Source organism: Populus trichocarpa, chromosome 7 (genome assembly GCF_000002775.5).
Source record: "Populus trichocarpa isolate Nisqually-1 chromosome 7, P.trichocarpa_v4.1, whole genome shotgun sequence".
Lineage (NCBI taxonomy): Eukaryota > Viridiplantae > Streptophyta > Magnoliopsida > Malpighiales > Salicaceae > Populus > Populus trichocarpa.
In genome coordinates, this window is record NC_037291.2 from 13,838,358 (window position 1) to 13,856,833 (window position 18,476).

General features: G+C 31.4%; 3 protein-coding genes across 4 annotated transcripts in view; 2 read left to right on the forward strand and 1 right to left on the reverse strand.

Moving 5' to 3' along the window:
* Nucleotides 1-18,476, forward strand: part of LOC18100868 (cysteine-rich repeat secretory protein 38) — a 41,005-nt gene that overhangs the window by 16,293 nt on the left and 6,236 nt on the right. Inside the window, exon 2 of one of the 2 annotated variants that reach the window (XM_052454434.1) lies at nt 10,844-11,528. The exons of the other annotated variant lie outside the window; for it this stretch is intronic. Coding sequence (XP_052310394.1) covers nt 10,844-11,367 — 524 coding nt within the window. The 3' untranslated portion in view covers nt 11,368-11,528. Of the gene's footprint in view, nt 1-10,843; nt 11,529-18,476 lie in introns of those variants that run through there. 2 annotated transcript variants of the gene reach the window in all.
* The window catches only part of LOC127903906 (cysteine-rich repeat secretory protein 38-like), a 29,987-nt gene continuing 12,973 nt past the window's right edge, over nt 1,463-18,476 (reverse strand). Inside the window, exon 2 of the mRNA XM_052454435.1 lies at nt 1,463-2,402. Within this exon, the coding sequence (XP_052310395.1) occupies nt 1,590-2,321 (732 nt within the window). The 5' untranslated portion in view covers nt 2,322-2,402 and the 3' untranslated portion in view covers nt 1,463-1,589. The remainder of the gene's footprint in view (nt 2,403-18,476) is intronic.
* LOC127905537 (cysteine-rich repeat secretory protein 38-like) lies at nt 16,253-17,033 on the forward strand. The gene has a single exon (XM_052454436.1). The coding sequence runs from the start codon at nt 16,286-16,288 to the stop codon at nt 17,012-17,014; it is 729 nt and encodes a 242-aa protein (XP_052310396.1). The 5' UTR covers nt 16,253-16,285; the 3' UTR covers nt 17,015-17,033.

Here is an 18,476-nt window from a genome sequence, read left to right on the forward strand (position 1 = left end):
GACATGTCTATCTTCCAAAAAATAAATTAAAAAAATCCAATAAAAAACAATTTAACTAAAAAATTTAAATTATTAGGTGAGGTTACAAGATATTATTTATATTATTCTTTAACATGCTCCTTAAAAGCCTTTTGAACATAAAATTTATATAAACACATACTATTTTGTACTTAATTTTTATCGAATAAATGAAGATGATAAGATTTGAACTCGTGACCATTGGTCATCAAGGTTCTGATACCAAATCAAAAAACCAGTTCAATTAAAAGTTTAAACTGTTAAATGAGGTTATAAGATATAATTTATATTATTTTCTAATGAGATTAACATCACATGCTCAATTTAGATTTAGATTTATAAGTTGTTGTTTAATAAATAAAAATCTAGAAAAGCCAAATAAGTATTTTTTTTTTATGAAAACAAATATAAGTTCTATCATATCATTGAATTACGTGCGTTGTTTGAGATTGAGATCTTATGCCCAATATTTTAGGTTAAAATAATTCAAAAGTTGTTGTTCGCAAAATCTCTTTATTATTTTTAGATTCCTTTCATAGTTAGGTTTCAAAAATTTTATTTTATTTGAGTTTTCATTAATTAGATCGTCATTAGGTCAGTTTAACTTGCTATTTAAATAATTTTGTATATTATTTCTTAGAGTAATTAAGAATCATTGATATTCAAGACTTATTAAATCAAAGTTCCTCTAATTTTAAATTTTAAAAAAACTCTATTTTTTATTCATTATACATTGCGTCGTACTGGAATTGTAAAAAGCATATGAGATTTTGAGCGAGCATATATTAAGATTCTTCTAAGACTAATTAATGTTAAATAGATAGAATTGAGGTTTGAAAACGAGATGTTGTTGCTCTTATTTTATAAAAGAATTTTTGAACTTCATACTCCTTACAATCTGTATTTTTAAATTGTCTAATTATGCCATATTTTTGGTCTCAAAATTGAAAAAAAAAACATGTTAATAGCTATTGAAAAATAATATAAATTATATATTGGGTTCTCACTTAACAATTAAAATTTTTGAGTTGAAATGATTTTTTAACATAGTATCAGAGCCTTAATGACTAAGCAGTTACGAGTTCGAATCTCATTATTTTTATTTATTTGATAATTAAACATAAGATAATATGAAATTATACAAGTCTAAAATCCAAATAATTTTCATTTGAAAAGGTGTTTTCATTTGAAAAGATGTGTTGGAAAATAATATAAATAATATTTTAAAATTTCAACTAACAACTTAATATTTTTAATTGAAATGTTTCTTAGACAATACCTTCATTGGAAACTACTTCAAAAAATCAGCCCAATTCCACTTCAATTCGATAAACATCAGTTGATACCATCTCGTAGCTGTATATCCTGTGATCATGCTAGTCAAAAGAATGGATTCCTCTTCTGTCAATCGTAACATTAACTAATGGGAGAAACTCATGGGATCTTAAAATTAACCACACAGAGAACTTTTTATTCAATATTAATACATGAAAGTGACTAAAACATGAAGTGCGAACACATAAAATAAGGGTTTCATTCCCTTATAATGTCCGTCAACATTCTCCAAGTAGTTAAGCATTGACAAAAGGGTATATTTCATATCTGAAATTGCAACTCCCACCGATAACTCTGCCACCTTCTTTCCCGTCATAGCAGCTTGGAAGTTCACCGATTATACCATCGAGGCATTTCTTACAGACAGCACTAGAAAGATCCCGAGTGCACTGGACCAAGCCATATATCTTGGTTGATTCTCCTAGCTCCATCACTCCTGTTGCGTACAACTTGGGGGTTGCTTGAACTTTATTGGCAAGCTGGGTCAAAAGCTCTTTGGTCTTTCCGTTGAATGTAACTGGTTCCCTTACAACTTTCACGTTCCACAGATAGAACTTGTTTCTATAATCAATCTGGCCAAAGAATCCATTGTTTGAGTACTTCAGAAGACAGTTATCATACCAAATGATGGCCGCTTTATTGTATGGACAGCGCTTTCGAATCTCACCGCCTGCCTCAACAACACAGGTCTTGCAATCTGAGGTTGAGGCGTCACCTCTACAAAGAGCGAGCCCATATGCTTGGTCCGGCTTGTGGCCTTTTGAACACAGACCAAATCCTTTACGAGGGGCTTGATAGTAGAGGTAACTAGTAAGCTTGTTTAGGTTGGATTCATAAGGGCCATTGGCGGTGAAGTTCTCAGGAGTTGAACAGAAATGGTAAAGTGGGTCAGCTCCAATTAAACCAGTGTGGACAAGGAGAGAGAAGGCTAATAGACATAGAAAGGAGGCGAAGTTGGAGAAAGACATGGTTGCTAGAACTGATTGATGGGCTTAAACTTAGGATAATACTGGGATATATAAAGCAAAAGCAGCATTGACTTAGGAGAGGTTAATTAAGGGGTTGATTCATTTGTTTTATCAGGGATAGAACTTTCTATTTGAATTTGCTATATATATTGAAGGCAAGAAGTCTCGACTGTGAGCTTAGGTGATTTGAACAGTTGATGAATGTAAAGCTAGATTAGTATCATTTGATATAAAGCTAGCCAACACAAGTGGTTAAGAGCTAGAATTGGATATGAGGGAGGTATTCGGTTCAAGCCTAATTCTAAAATGGTGCAACTTTTCAAGGAAACAGGATGGATTCTCGTGATCTAAACACTGAGATGATCTGATGCGAACAGTTCAGGTAATGAGCCGACTGCTAGTAAAATATAAAACATTAAAATAAACAAGAAGAAAAAGATTCATTTGATAATGATCAACTCTGAGAGATGAGTGGAGAAGTAATAGAAAGTAACTGCTTATTATAAAAATATATGCACAGATTGATTGAACATCCTTACTGTGAAATATTCTATATTTCGAAGGGAACTCTGCCATATTTATTTTAGAGTTAAAATTTAAAATATTTTTGATGTTCACACATATAAAATAAAGTTCATGAAGAACACTGAATGCGTTAGATTTCAGACTATAAAACCTGACGAAAACAACGATAACAGAAGATTCGGTTATTGGATTTGGATTTAAATCTTTCTTGGAGTATTTACATGCAGTTTTCATATAGGAAATGATTTTACAAGTTATCATATCATTGAGTCTTCCAAAATTAGTTTTAAAAATTATTGTTTTGTAAGTTTAAAGCCTGAGAATCATAATTTTTATTTTCGCTAATTTTTGTTAATAAAATTAATTAGACATAAATATTTCCTCACTAAAAACCCAATATTAAAACTCTAATTTGGTCATCTCAAGTTGAAATAATCTTATTCCTACAACCCAAACCCAGCCATGTCTTGAGGGCAATTCGGGAAGAAAATATTTGAAGATATATAATTATTTAAAATAAAAATAAAAATGTAGGCTCATTTCATGATAAGTGAGTTTACTCTCTCAATTATTATTTCGATGTATAATTTAAAACAAGGTCACCAAAAAAATAAAAATTCATAAATACACAACTTCATTTATGGGTGGTCTACCTGTAATTCAACCTAGCTATAATTAAAAAAAAAAGTCTTAATCCATATAATTAAGTTGGTCCAAGAACACCTTACCTGTTTTTTTTTTTTTTTATAAAAGTAAAGGCCATTCAAGGTTTCTGACCACGATCCTAATGATCTGAAACACCAACTAGCAAGTGCTTCTTTTTTATGAATGTATTAATATCAGAAATACTAACTCTACTCACCTTGTTTATCACATAGAAATTTCTCTTTTAAATCACGACTTTTAGCATATTTTTCAAAAGAAAGCACTTAAAAGGCTTGCCATTAGAAATGTTACTCGCAAATACCTCTTAATCAAGAAGGGAAAATTTTCAAAGCTCACTTAGGAAAATTAGAGTAAAATTCAGAATTGTATTTTAGCTCCAGAAGATAACTGTTCTTTGGACTTCAAATCATTAGTTCAAGTTATTGTAATTTGGTGCATTGTATTTTTGTAAAAGTTCTTTTCAATATAAATATATTAAAATAATATTTTTTTATTTAAATTTTTTATTTTTAATATCAACATATTAAAATCATTAAAAAGTACATAAAAATATTAAATTTGATGATTTTTCAAGCAAGCTAAAGTACAAAAACATTTTTGAGTGATTAATATAAAGACATCCAAGGAATTAATAATAAATCATTAGAATTATTAGATACATTCATTATTAACATAGTAAATATAAGACCCAAGCTTTTAGCCCAAACCCAAGTTCAAGTCAGCCCAACTCCAACCTAAGTTAACTTAGATATATAAGGAAACGTTGCAGGAGAATTGTTTTTGTCTTTTATAATCCTCGTGGTTGCTATGACCCTCTTCTCATCAAACCAAGAATTTCAGTTTTTGATCTTGAGTTTTAGATTTAAGAAAGGTGAAAGTAACAAGTAAATGGTTCCCTCTCAAGTTATTCTTTATTATGGTTTATTTATGGAAGGATAAAAGAAGAGATTAGGGTTATAAAGATTGGAATTTTATGTTGTTAAGATTGATTCATGATTATTATGAGTTTAATGTTTAAGTGATTGATTTTGAGTATATTGTTAGAAATAAGGATTTGTGAATTGAATTGTTTAATTGTTTTGTTATGGGTTAAGAAATTCATTTTAACTTTGCTGGAAAATCTGGATTGGATGGTCTTGAGGTTGAAGATGAAATTTTATTTTGGTCATTGATTTATGAAAATTACAGTTTAGTCCCTAAACTTTGAAAAAATATAATTTGACCCCTAAATGTATTTTAGGATTCCGGGCAGTATTATTATGAGATTATGGATGATGAATCTCAGTTTGATAGTTGATTTGGAATATTTTCAGTCGGGTCCCTCAATTTTAGGAATCTACATTTTAGTCCCTGAACATTTAAAATAATTATAGTTAGGTCCCTGGTCCATTTCTAGAAATAATTGAGGATGGTTTATGGGTTAAATTTCAGTATGGTTATGTATTTATAGTTTGGTCCTCTAATTTTGATAAAATTATGTTTTGGTCCCTGTTTTTGGAAAATTGTTGTTTTTGTCCCTAAACGTAGGAGACTAAACCTAGTTTTATTTTATGCATTGGAATCTCTTATTTGTGTTGTTTTGGGTTGTTTTTTAGTATATTCCATATATTTATTGTAGGTTCTCCTAATGATCCTCAATATAATTTTCGGGTATTTCATCTGATATTTCTTTTAGTTCTATATTTTCTAGACGAGTGAAATAATATTTAATATGCATTGTAATATAAATAAACATATATGTTGATTATATTTGCATCGTTTTTAACATTTTCAACGTCATCTCAGAAGAATTTAAATTTTCAAAGATATTTCGAACGCGTTCAACTTTTAATGTGTTAATTTTACGATCACTGATTTTTCTTATTGAGTCGACGTTGGTATTTTTTCTTTTTAAAATAAATTCAAAATATATAAAAAAAAGAGTTGAGGGACTAATGTGATTGTGGCCAAGCCACACTTCTCCTATAAATATCAGTCTACAGTGAAAGGGGGGATTTAGAGGTATAGTGGCGGAGAAAAATTTTGAAAAAAAAAAGCTAGAAGGAACCCTAAAAACCCAACCTTTTCTTTCGTCACTTGGAAAGGGGCCACCCCCCTTTTCCTTTGGTTTTCTCTCTTAGAACTAGAGAGCAAAAGCTTCGAGCCCCTCTCTGCCATTGCAGTCTGCTCCCCCATTTCCCTCTCCTGGCCAACCATAGCCGCCTTCTACCCAAAAAAAAAAAACAGTCCTTGTGCTAGAGAGCCCCCATTTTCTCCCTCTCACACACTAGCCGACACTCTCCCCTCCTTCCCCCCGACTGCAACTCCCTTTTACTGCCTCCACACCCGTCCCCATCTTCCCCTGCCTCGGCCGACTTAGAGCATCCGACCAAGACCAAAGAGAAGTCGTCGCTCCCCCCTTCTCTTTGACAAAACAGAATCCCCTCACTCTCTCATCTCCATCGCCAGGTCTCTCCTCTATTCGACCCCCAGCGACGGCCGAACATAAGCGTCCAACAACCTCTTTTTCTCCTTCAACTAGCCTCGCCTGGCCACAACAGATCAGCTCCCTTCCTCGGCCAACCGTTCCTCAGCTCTTCCCCAACCAAAAAACATCTCCAGTGAAACAGATCTAAAAAAGAAAGGAGACCAAGAACAGATCTGGAGAGAAAGAAGAACAAAAGTGAAATCTACTACTTGTTTTTGGTTGCTTTGTAGGTGAATGTGAGATTCACCACTGGCAGGAAAGGGAAGAGGAGAAGAAGTTGAGCCAGATCCACCCGTTCACAGGTTCTGCCTGCGGCGGCGGGTGAACCCACGCGCCGCCTGTGTCAGTGGCGCATGGAGATGACGCGCCGCAACTGTTCCATAATCATAGAAGTTGCCCAGAATTCTCTAGCACTGTTAACGAAGTTCTTTTGTAATTTTCAAATGTTACTGTTTATATTTAGATTATTGTTGTTTGTTTTATTTTGAATTTTGGTGATTTGGAACGTGTAAATGTGGGTGTGAGAAAAACATGATGAGAATGGATGTGTGTGTGATTGTACTTTCTTTTATGTATATTTTTGAATTATAAAATCAAAAGGAAAAGAAAAAAGAATTAAATGTTTTAATTTGTATATGGTTAAATATCTAAAGGACAAATAAAATCATGTTGTATTTCTCATGAAAATGCAAGAACATGTTTCTGCATATATTTTAGAATTTAATAGCTGATTTATTAAAGTTTTAAGAATTTGATTAATATTTTAATTTTTTAAAATTATATCAAAGCACGAAGCAGCTTACCTTAGCTAGGGTGCACTAGAGGTACTAATACCTTCCCTAGCCACAACCAGTTCTTTAACTTCGAATCTCTGACAACGACTAGTACATTTAGGTTTTCTAGTAATCTTCAATCAAATATTAGGTGGCGACTCTCAAGATCAAATCAAGCAAACGAATGAAAATCGTCATCGATGTGTGGGGACGTGCGACAGCAGCCATGGCCAATCTTAGCATCATGGCCACAAGGGCCAAGCTGGTGAATGTTCTCAACCATTGCAATAATAATGTGGCTATGAAACAGATACAATGTAGAGTGTTTCTCACAGAGAAAAGTCTCTGAGTGTTTGGCTTCAATAGGGATTCCTTTTATAGAGACACAAGTGACAAAAGAGGATACTTGCTGGCATGAAGATAATACTATCAATTAATGGTTTCCAAGTTGGATTTGGTTCAACTGTTATGGCAATGTTATGACAGGTTGTTTAGTATATATCTTATGATATTGTTTCTCACCCTAGAAGAGGTAGATTGTTGTGCTCACCATGATCTGCTAGAAGTTTAGATGCAGCTTTCCTCTCATTTGACTTGGTGTACTTTAATGATCATATCAAAACATGCTAATTGCTTGAACCAACTGGGAAATCAACAGCTTGTTAAATGCATCATGTGTTATAAATCAGGGGGAATTTGAGATAATTCTGCAGACAAACTAAAACTTTTGGTACTGATCTTAGAACGTTCAGCTTGCAGGTAAAGGAAAGCCTCGCAAGCCAAAACCTAGCTTGTTGAATAAGTCGAACATGTTTCAACCATATGGAAGTTGAGGGAAATCAGCTAATGTAATTCCTACGAAATTATCATGCTTGGCAAATTATTTATGCACTCGTAAAGACATAGATGGAAGCAGGAGACAGATTCCAAGTGAGGCCAAGAAGTCAAATAATCCATGGAGTGGTTAGTGGCGTCCATGTGAAAGAAGGGATGGCTTTCCTTTGAGGTGCACCTAATCCAAGCATGATCCTACAAGACAAGGAAATACATGAATAGTAGTAGTGCTCTGGGAATATTTTAAAGCTTCCATGAGTTACGGGAAGGGGAAGGCTGGATTGTCTATGGCATTAGCCTGCTTATTATGCCGTGAAGACAACTAGATATGATCAGCATGCTGGTCAACTAAGGTAGTGATGGCAACTATTTATGTGTTTTCTTCCATGGCATCACCCCGCGTATTGAATTGTCCATGGAATTGGACCAGTCAATCTTCAATCAATGTTCCCTTTTTTTTTTTTTTCTTTATTGATCATGGAATTGATTATACAAAAAAGACTAGGGACTAGAAACTTTGTATTTGATTGTTTTAAAGTTTTGTAACATTGTATTTGATTATTTTAAAGTTTTGTTAATGAGATAGGTGCAACGACCCGAGCGGTGTTGAAAGGATATCTCACTTATTCTAAGTTTCAGAATAAACATATTAAAAAAATAAGTTATTTAAAAATACATAGTATTTTATAATTTTTTAAAATATTATATTATTCAAAACTAATAAAAGCAAATGATAATTCAAAACTTTTCATCAGTAATTAAAACAAAAATAATAATTCATTATGCTCATCACATTGTCGAAATCTAAATTTAAATTAAAACAAAATAATAATAAAACGTTTAAGATATCAAATCAAAACTAAAAGAAAAATCATGTTAAACAAGCAAGACATAATGACAAAAAAAAAACAAGATATACCAAAACAAGCAAGCAAATCGATTTAAATTGTATTTTTTTTCTTGATTTAGAAAAAAAGGTTATAAATATGTTTAGTTAGAATTATTTTTTTATTTAAATAAAAAAATATTACAAAATTGAGTTAAAGTCTTGATTTAATTAAAAGTAGAGAGTTTTAATTTATGTTATGAATTATTTTTTTAAAAAAATTGATCTGAGTTATTTTCACTAAACATGCTTGTAACTTGAAATTATTTCAGTTTATACTGTCATAAATTATTTGTGAAAAATAATTTTCAGGCAACAATTTGAATTAAAAAATCATCCCAAACGAAATTCTAAATAGGTGAAAGAGGAGGCAAATCTTTAGGAATATATCGTATGTTGTTTTAGCGATTAATTAAATACTTCATTCGTGAGTTTATATATATATATAGTTGACGTGATCATATCATGCCCATGGATATCCTTAACATGACTGTTTCTCCCAAATTTGTTAAATACTTTTTCATGAGAGCACAGCACAGTTTTTTTGGATATTCTATTCAAAATAAACAATGCTTTCTTGTGGTTCTTCGCTTACAATCAAATCTAAACAACGTAATTTGACTGAAAAGACACTTAAAACGAGATTTGGTTACAAACCCCATGAATTTAATAACATTAGATATCTTCCTGGTCGTATTATTACAGGATCAAGATCAATTCATTTATCCATTCTGTGAGCGGAAGACTTCCACCCTGTTTTTTTTTATGTTTTAATTTTATTTGAAATTTTTTTTATTTTAAATTAATTTTTTTTTGATATTTCCCGATCATTTTAATATGCTGATATCAAAAATAATTTTTAAAAATAAAAAATCTTATCTTAATGTATTTTCAAGTGAAAAACACTTTAAAAAACAACCATTATTATATTCTGAAACACCCTAAATGACTTGTTATTACATTATTCTAGTATATTGGTAATTATGGATAAAATTCTTACAATGATGGGAGTAGTGGGTTCATCACATAGACTCTGAATTTATTGATTTGTTATTAATGGCGTTCTTTAGTGAAATATAGATTTTAGACTTGGGCTTGGAATCTCTCTTTTTTCTTGGTATAATATTGAGTGTTTAACTTATAAAAAATGATATAGTTTTTAATAAAATGTATTTATATTAAAATTTTAAATTCTAGCTCTCCTCGAACATGTATAGAATATCGGTTTAGCTAAAATATAGTTAATATAATTTTAGTTATATTGATAACGATCTCATTCGTAGTATAAACGGTATTCAAATATGAAAAAATACACATTATTTATTTGGTTGCTCTTTCCTATTATATGTTTTTTTTTTACCTCTTATCTCATCTTATCTCATTTGTAACGCAATTCATTCCACTTTTTAGGGGATCTTCTAAACGACTATTTTCTTATTATTATACAGAAGAAGAAGATATCTTTGTGGTATTGATTTTGATAAACACATTCTTATAGTTTTTATAGGAAACTCTTTGCATTGTCTTGCTTAATTGCTGATTAAATGAATATCTAGAAACATTTTGCAAGGCCAACTCCAGCTCTAGGAGGTTATATAAAAACTAATCTTGATTTTTAATTACTTGTCTTGGTCAAATTACTTGTTTCATCCATTTACAAGCTCTAAAAGAAATTAATTTATTGTTTCTTGGAAGCTTGCAGGGCTAAAAATCTGTTTAATATTCAAGAAACAATTATGTTAAGATCGAAGCGTTAAACATAAAGTCAGTGTATATATAGATATTGACTAGGAGCACCTGTTAATTTGTGCTTAATTTACTCACCTTTGCGTGCGGCATACAAAAAATTAAAATAAAATAAAACAATCCTTCTGGTTTATTGACATTTTCTTAATTAATTATCTTCCTGAGATTGTTTCTTTCTTGATTAACTATACAAGTTCCGCAATCCTCCCATAATATCCTTGAACAATTCTTGTCAACTTGAGCAGCTGGCAAATTCAAAATTAGACAAGTTCATGCAATATCCTCCCAGCCTTTAATTAATCCTTAATTAACATGGAGATTACCACTATAAATACAAGCTATCATATCCTCCCAACCTCATCAAACCCAACTATTCCAGCTCTCTGATATATAGATTAAGTAGTTCAGACAATGTCTTCCTCCAGATTCACCTCCTTTCTCTACCTTCTAACTCTCTCTCTACTTCTCCAAAATGTTCTTGGAGTTGACCCTCTATATAGTAGCTGTTCAGGCAACGAGAAATCAACTGCTAACTATGGATCTTATAAAACAAGCTTGGACGTTCTAATGAGTTCTTTCTACCAACTTGCACCAGCTAAGGAAGGCTTTGCCCTTGGTTCTTTAGGTCAGAAAAACCTAGACCGACCATATGGGCTCGTTCTTTGCAGAGGAGATGTCTCATCCCCAGACTGCAGTGCCTGTGTTGCTGATGCAACCAGGGAGATCCGCAAGCGCTGCCCATACGGTAAAAGTGGATTCATAGCTTACGATAACTGTCTACTGAAGTATTCAAACAAGGACTTCTTTGGCCAGATTGACAGCCAAAACAAGATCTACTTGTATAACGTGCGAAATGTGAGCAATCCAGTGGTATTTAATCAGAAGACAAAGGACTTGTTGACGCAACTGGCAAACAAGGCTTATATCGCAAGGAAAATGTATGCCGCTGGAGAGTTGGGCCTTGGGGGATCGAAGAAACTTTACGGAATGGCTCAATGCACAAGGGATCTCTCTAGTGCTGATTGTAAGAAGTGTCTTGATGGTGCTATAAGTGAGCTTCAAGGTTTTGCTGGTGGAAAAGAAGGGGGTAGGGTTACTGGTGGGAGTTGTACGGTTAGATATGAGATTTATCCATTTGTTAAAGCTTAAGCTCTTGTGCTGTTCTAAGGGTTTAATGATCAATATGAAAGAAACACTAGAAATAAGTGTTCTAGCTAACTAGCTAAGAACACATGAAATTTAATCTTGAATAATTCAAGTGTTTGTTTGATTTTAAGTCTTAATAAAGTTCTCTTGTATTGTTTGATTAATTCACTTCATGCCTTTGAGATATTCTCACGGGTTAGAACATTGTTTTTTAGATCATAATTATTATTTAACATTATTATTATACATATATTAACAGTCAACTTGATTTTTTATTTAATTCAAGTTTAAAAATAAATTATATATATATATATGAGCTTAAAAAAAACCAATTGGACCCAATTATATATATATATACGGGCCAAAATAAGATAAAAAGAAAAAAACCAATTGGATCCAATACAAAAAGATTTAGATATGTGGGCTTAAACAGCCCAGACCAGTTAGGTCTGTTTCAAGCCTGGGCCATTTTTCTTGCTTTTTGTGTCGTGCACTCCTATTTCTTAATTTTGTTGGTGTTTTTTTAAAAAATATTAGGTCCATTTTATTAGAAAGTTATAAAAAGTTTTGAAATTTCTGATAAAAACACTAATGAAATCTTCCATCAGAATATTTTGTTGATGTTTTTATCAGAAATGATTGCTCACATTTCGACAATATAGGCGATAGAAAATTTCTGACTAAATATTCTATTAACAATTAAGGAGCATTTCCAATGGAATATGTAATAGAATATATTTTGTTGACAAATAAAGTTAGAAAATTAAGCATATATTTTTTTTAATGTTGTTGTTTTGAATATTATTTTTTTAAAAAAACAGTTAGATGTCATTTTTTTAATCACACGTTAACTCACTGTATCAACCAGTTTTTACTATGCTTAATTTTGGAAAGAAACCTAGCCTAGTTCAGGTATCCAGTTAGCGAGTCAACCCTCAAAGCTAGGATTCAGAGCACTGCACTACCACTTGCACTACTTGCACATTTATTTGGCACTTTGCACTTCATGGTTGATACAGTGCATAACACTGATTTATTACCTTACTATGAACATTTTACCAATTCTCGACAAAGAAGTAAAGCTTGTATATCTAATTATGAAAGGTATATTTTAACTAGTTAAGTTCTAGAATTTTTTTTAAAAGTTATCAATTCGACTCTTATAAATCTCAGGGCCACTTAAAATTTATATGGTCGTTAATTTCAGGATCCATGAAATTAGTTAAGATATGCACAAGATGGTTCGAATATCAATATTAATAATAAAAAAAGTAAAACTCATATCTAACCCTTTATACTTTGATTATTCTCCATGTCACCCTTGTACTATTCTTATTTCTTAATCAAATTATCAATCCAAATAACATTGTACATCAAAAAACAATAGTAATTGATGACGTTAATTTTGATGAAAACAACATCATTGATTCAAGTTAAATTGTTAAAAAAAAATGCATAAAGATGTGTGAAATCAAGTTCAACATCCTTAAATTCAAAGTGAAGAGTTAATGTAGTCTTATTCCTTAATCTTTAGGCCTAACAGCACATATAAAGTCATTGAGCTATCTTTATACTAATTTTTTTTATTAATATAAATATTTGGATCAATTTATACGTACGTTGACTAATTCTATATGCTCTAAAAGTAACAATCATTTAAATCTTCAGTGATCCTGAAGTTTATAAAACTCAAACTAATAATCTTTAAAAAATAAATTCAGAAACTAACCAATTAAATTACATTTCTCATTATTATCTTCAAACTATTTGATTGTGCTGGCATCTATCCGATCGGTCCAAGCAGGATGGTTGGACACATGAATTGTGCTTATATGAGACTGTGGGCAATTTTAAAATAGTTAAGTACCAACTATTAAGCGATGATCCACATAATTAGTGATAATTCATGCATGCAAAAACAATAAGATTGGACCTGCTCTGTCAGAAACTGCGGCCAGCATAGTAATTGACCAGCCATAAGTTGGCAGCTGCCGCCATTATCATGTGGCAAGTGGGTTTTAGCTAGAATTTACAATACAAGGAGCTGAAAAGTAACCAGTTGATTTCCACTACCCAAGTCTTTAAGTCAGTCTTCTAGACGAAGGTTGATATTCATGCATCCAATCACTTTGTGATCTTTTTAAGCGATGCATATTCTGAATATTCTCGAGTATAGCTGGCATACCTAATTTGGGGTCAAAAACAACTTGTTTTACTATATTATCGTGTCAATTTACCAAACTAACAGGCGTTTATCATTTTTATTTAAAACAATATATTTTTAGTAAATTCATTTGTTTTGATGCATGTGGTCGTATTAACCAAGTTACATATTAATTAATCTATTAGGTTACTCAAAATCGCTATTTAAATTAATTCAAAATAAAATGTAGCCTGGATCAGAGTTTGAATTACTGATTTGCAGAATTATCTTATCGTACCATTTCTAAAAACTTGTATCTCTTGTTAGAGAGTTTAGCAAAATAAATGCATTTGTTTGGTCAAAGATGGGGCTTGGTAAATGGTGTAAATGTGAGGGCAGTGTTTGGAGAGGTTGATCTCCTAATATTGTTGAGAAATTGTTTTTTTTATTAACATAGTTGTTTGGACCAGCTTGCGCATATTTCGACTAATCTCACGGGCCTTGAAGTTAAGGACCATGTAAGCCTCTAGTGACCCCGAGGTTTGTAGAACTTGAACTGGTGACCTCTAGAAAATAAATTTAGAACCCGAGCAGTTAAACTATATCCCTTGTGGTTAAGAAATTTCTACTTTTTAATAATTAGTGCAGTGGTGGGGATTACCTGCAAACATGTGGCGTGGTGGGACCTTTATAAAATAGACCGATAAAATGGATGCTAATTACAATTATTAAGAACAAAAACAATTAAAAATAAAATAAAAAACAAATATAGTGAAAAAAAACATGAAAAAAGAAGAAGAAAAAAATCTTACCTTAATGTAGTTGCAAGTGAAGCTAAGAAGATAATTTTTTTTTTGTAAAGCATATTAATTAAAAAAAATTAAGAAGAAAAAAGAAGAACGAAGAAGAAGACATACCTGAGCATGGAGGAGAAGAGAAGAGAAGAGAAGAGAAGAGAAGAGAAAGAAATAGATATTGATATTTTTTACATATAAGAAAGAAGAAGAAAAAGAAGAAGAAATGAGCCCCATCTGTTGTGAAATTAGAGATTCTAGGCTTTTTATTGGGGCATTTTACTGACGGTTTTACCGACGAATAATTAAATATTAATATTTTTAATCATTCCGTTGATGATTCCGTCTATAACATTTAATTAAAATTTTTAATTTAATAAAAAGTTTTCCGAAACTGCCTAATATCACCGATGACTTTTCAATCCGTCAGTGATTCCGTCTGTAATATTTAATTTAAAATTTTAATTTAATCAAATTTTTTTAGAAAACCGCCAAATAACACCGACAACTTTTCAATCCTTCGGTAATTTTGTATGTAAAGAACAACAATTAATAGTACAATTGGAAAGTGAATAGTTCCAGAGCTCTCTGAAAAATATCGACGGAATTTTCCGTTGGTGATTCCCTTTGTATTTGACATAATAAACAGTGTTCATAGTTTACCAATGATTGTACCAACGGATTTTACCGACAAACTTTATTCCGTTGGTATAAATGACACGTCATTATTTTTTTTGCTTTGTTTTAATTATTATTTTTCCCACTGTAATTTCCTTAGTATATACCGAGGGAATATGTCCGTCGGTAAAATCAATCGAAAATTTACCAATAAAAATATTCCTTCAGTATTTCTGTTTATATTTATCAATTTTTTGATAGTGAAAATTGATGCAATATATATCGAAGATAAAAACTAAATTTAACAAACTTTAAAGTTCCAGCTTAACACTATAGAGAAATTATAAAAGATCATCTTTGATATTTTATAAAATTCTAAATAATAGTATGAATTGAAGAAAAAAACTCTAACTATTTATATAAAAGTTCTAAAACCAACCTAATCAAAGAGTCTAAATCTAAAGTAGAAAAAACTAATTAAAATCCAAAATTAACTAAAACAAATTAATTACAATAAACAAAAAAAAAAATCTTTTAAACCTAATTTTGGGAGGTTCAATGGTCTGATGACTTGCAAAGTTGTTTACTAAATCAAAACAGCATGTAGATTCATTAATCGAATCTTATGTTATTGTTGTTTTCGTCAAGCTTTATAATCTGAAATCTAATACATCCAAGCTTCTTCATGAGCTTTATTATATATAAAAATCTATTTATTTGGTCCATAAATATATCGGAAGCAGCAGCACGTGACAAGTCAAAAATATTTTAAATTTTAATTCAAAAATAAATATTGCAGAGTTCCCTTGAAAATATAAAATATTTCACAGTAAGGATGCTCAATCAATCTATGCATATATTTTTATAATAAACAGTTACTTTCTGTTACTTCTCCACTCTTCTCTCCGAGTTGATCATCATCAAATGAATCTCTTCCTTCTTTTTTATTTTCATTTTTTTATATATATTTTACAAGTAGTTAGCTCATTACTTGCACTGTTCGCATCAGGTCATCTCAGTGTTTAGATAACGAGAATCCATCTTGTTTCCTTGAAAAGTTGCACCATTTTTGAATTGGGCTTGAACCGAATACCTTCTTCCTTATATCCTATTCCAGCTCTTAACCACTTGTGTTAGCTAGCTTTATCAAATGAAACTGATCTAGCTTTACATTCATCAACTGTTCAAATCACCTAAGCTCACAGTTGAAACCTCTTTCCTTCAGCATAGCATATTCAAACAGAAAGTTCTATCCCTAATAAAACAAATGAATCAACCCCTTAACCTCACCCAAGTCAATGCTTCTTTTGCTTTATATATCCCAGTATTATCCCAAGTTTAATCCCATCAATCAGTTATAGCAACCATGTCTTTCTCCAACTTCGCCTCCTTTCTATGTCTCTTAGCCTTTTCTCTCCTTGTCCACACTGGTTTTGGAGCTGACCCACTTTTCCATTTCTGTTCAACTCCTGAGAACTTCACTGCCAATGGCCCATATGAATCCAACCTAAACAAGCTTACTAGTTTCCTCTACTATCAAGCCCCTCGTACAGGTTTTGGTATGGGTTCAAAAGGCCAGAAACCGGTCCAAGCATATGGGCTCGCTCTCTGTAGAGGTGACGCCTCAACCTCAGATTGCAAGACCTGTGTTGTTGAGGCAGGCAGTGAGATTCGAAAGCGCTGTCCATACAATGAAGCGGCCATCATTTGGTATGATAACTGTCTTTTGAAGTACTCAAACAAAGGATTCTTTGGCCAAATTGATAATGGAAACAAGTTCTATATGTGGAACGTGAATGCTGTAAGTGAGCCAGTTCCATTCAATGAAAAGACCAAAGAGCTTTTGACCCAGCTTGCCAATAAAGCTAAAGCAACCCCCAAGTTGTACGCAACAGGAGGGATGGAGCTAGGAGAATCAACCAAGCTATATGGCTTGGTCCAGTGCACTCGGGATCTTTCTAGTGCTGTCTGTAAGAAATGCCTCGATGGTATAATCGGTGAACTTCCAAGCTGCTGTGACGGGAAAGAAGGTGGCAGAGTTGTCAGTGGGAGTTGCAATTTCAGATATGAAATATACCCTTTTGTCAATGCTTAACTACTTGGAGAATGTTGATGGACACTATAAGGGAATGAAACCCTTATTTTATGTGTTCGCACTTTCATGTATTATTGAATAAAAAGTTCTATTATTAAATAAAAAGTTTTCTGTGTGGTTTTAAGATCCCATGAGTTTCTCCCATTAGTTAATGTTACGATTGACACATGAGGAATCCGTTCTTTTGACTAGCATGATCACAGGATATACAGCCACGAGATGGTATCAACTGATGTTCATCAAATTAAAGTGGAATTAGGCTAATTTTTTGTAGTTTCTAATGAAAGTTATTATAAAAGAAGTATTTTAATTTAAAAATTTAAATTATTAAATGATATTTTAAAATATAATTTATATTATTCTTCAACATATTTTCTTAAGTAAAAACTCTTTAATCTTGAAATTTACACAGACTTACGTTATTTTATGTTTAATTTTTATTAAATAAATAAAGATAGTGAAATTCGAACTCGTAACCGCTTGGTCATTGAGGTTCTGATATCATGTCAAAAAATCATTTCAACCTAAAATTTTAGGTTTTAAAATATAATTTATATTATTTTTCAACAATATCGACAAGTTGTTTTTTGTTTTAAAAACAATTGAGACAAAAAATATGGCATAATTAGGCAATTAAAAATACAGATTGTAATGAGTTTAAAGTTCAAAAATGCTTTTATAAAATAAGAGCAACAACATCTCGTTTTCAAACGTCAACTCTATCTATTTGACATTAATTAGTCTTAGAAGAATGTTAATATATGCTAGATCAAAATCTCATGTGCTTTTTACAATTCCAGTATGACGCAATGTATAATGAATAAAAAATAGAGTTTTTTGAAATTTAAAATTAGAGCTAAACTGCATGGAGAACTTTGATTTAATAAATCTTGAATATCGATGATTCTTAATTACTCTAAAAAATAATATACAAAATTATTTAAATAGCAAGTTAAACTGACCTAATGATGATCTAATTAATGAAAACTCAAATAAAATAAAATTTTCGAAACCTAGCTATTAAAGGAATCTAAAAATAATAAAAAAATCTCATAAACAACAACTTTTGAATTATCTTAACCTAAAATATTGGACATAAGAATATCTCAATCTTAGCGTATCTATTTAATTTGATAATATATATATACTATCAGAAAATCGATAAATACAAATAGAAATATCAAGATAATATTTTTATTAATAAATTTCTGATGAATTTTTCTAATAAAAATATTCTCTCGGTATATACTGGAAAAATAAAAAAAAATAATTAAAAATAAAAAGAGAAACAAGATGGTGCAACTTTGATAAAGCTAGCTAACGCAAGTGGTTAAGAGCTAGAATAGGATGTAAGGAAGAAGGTATTCGGTTTAAGCCCAATTGTAAAATGGTGCAACTTTTCAAGGAAACAAGATGGATTCTCGTGATCTAAACACTGAGATGATCTGATGCGAACAGTTCA

Bases quoted from the DNA above. Each gene is read 5' to 3' on its own strand.
- LOC127905537 (XM_052454436.1), top strand. From the start codon at position 16,286: ATGTCTTTCTCCAACTTCGCCTCCTTTCTATGTCTCTTAGCCTTTTCT.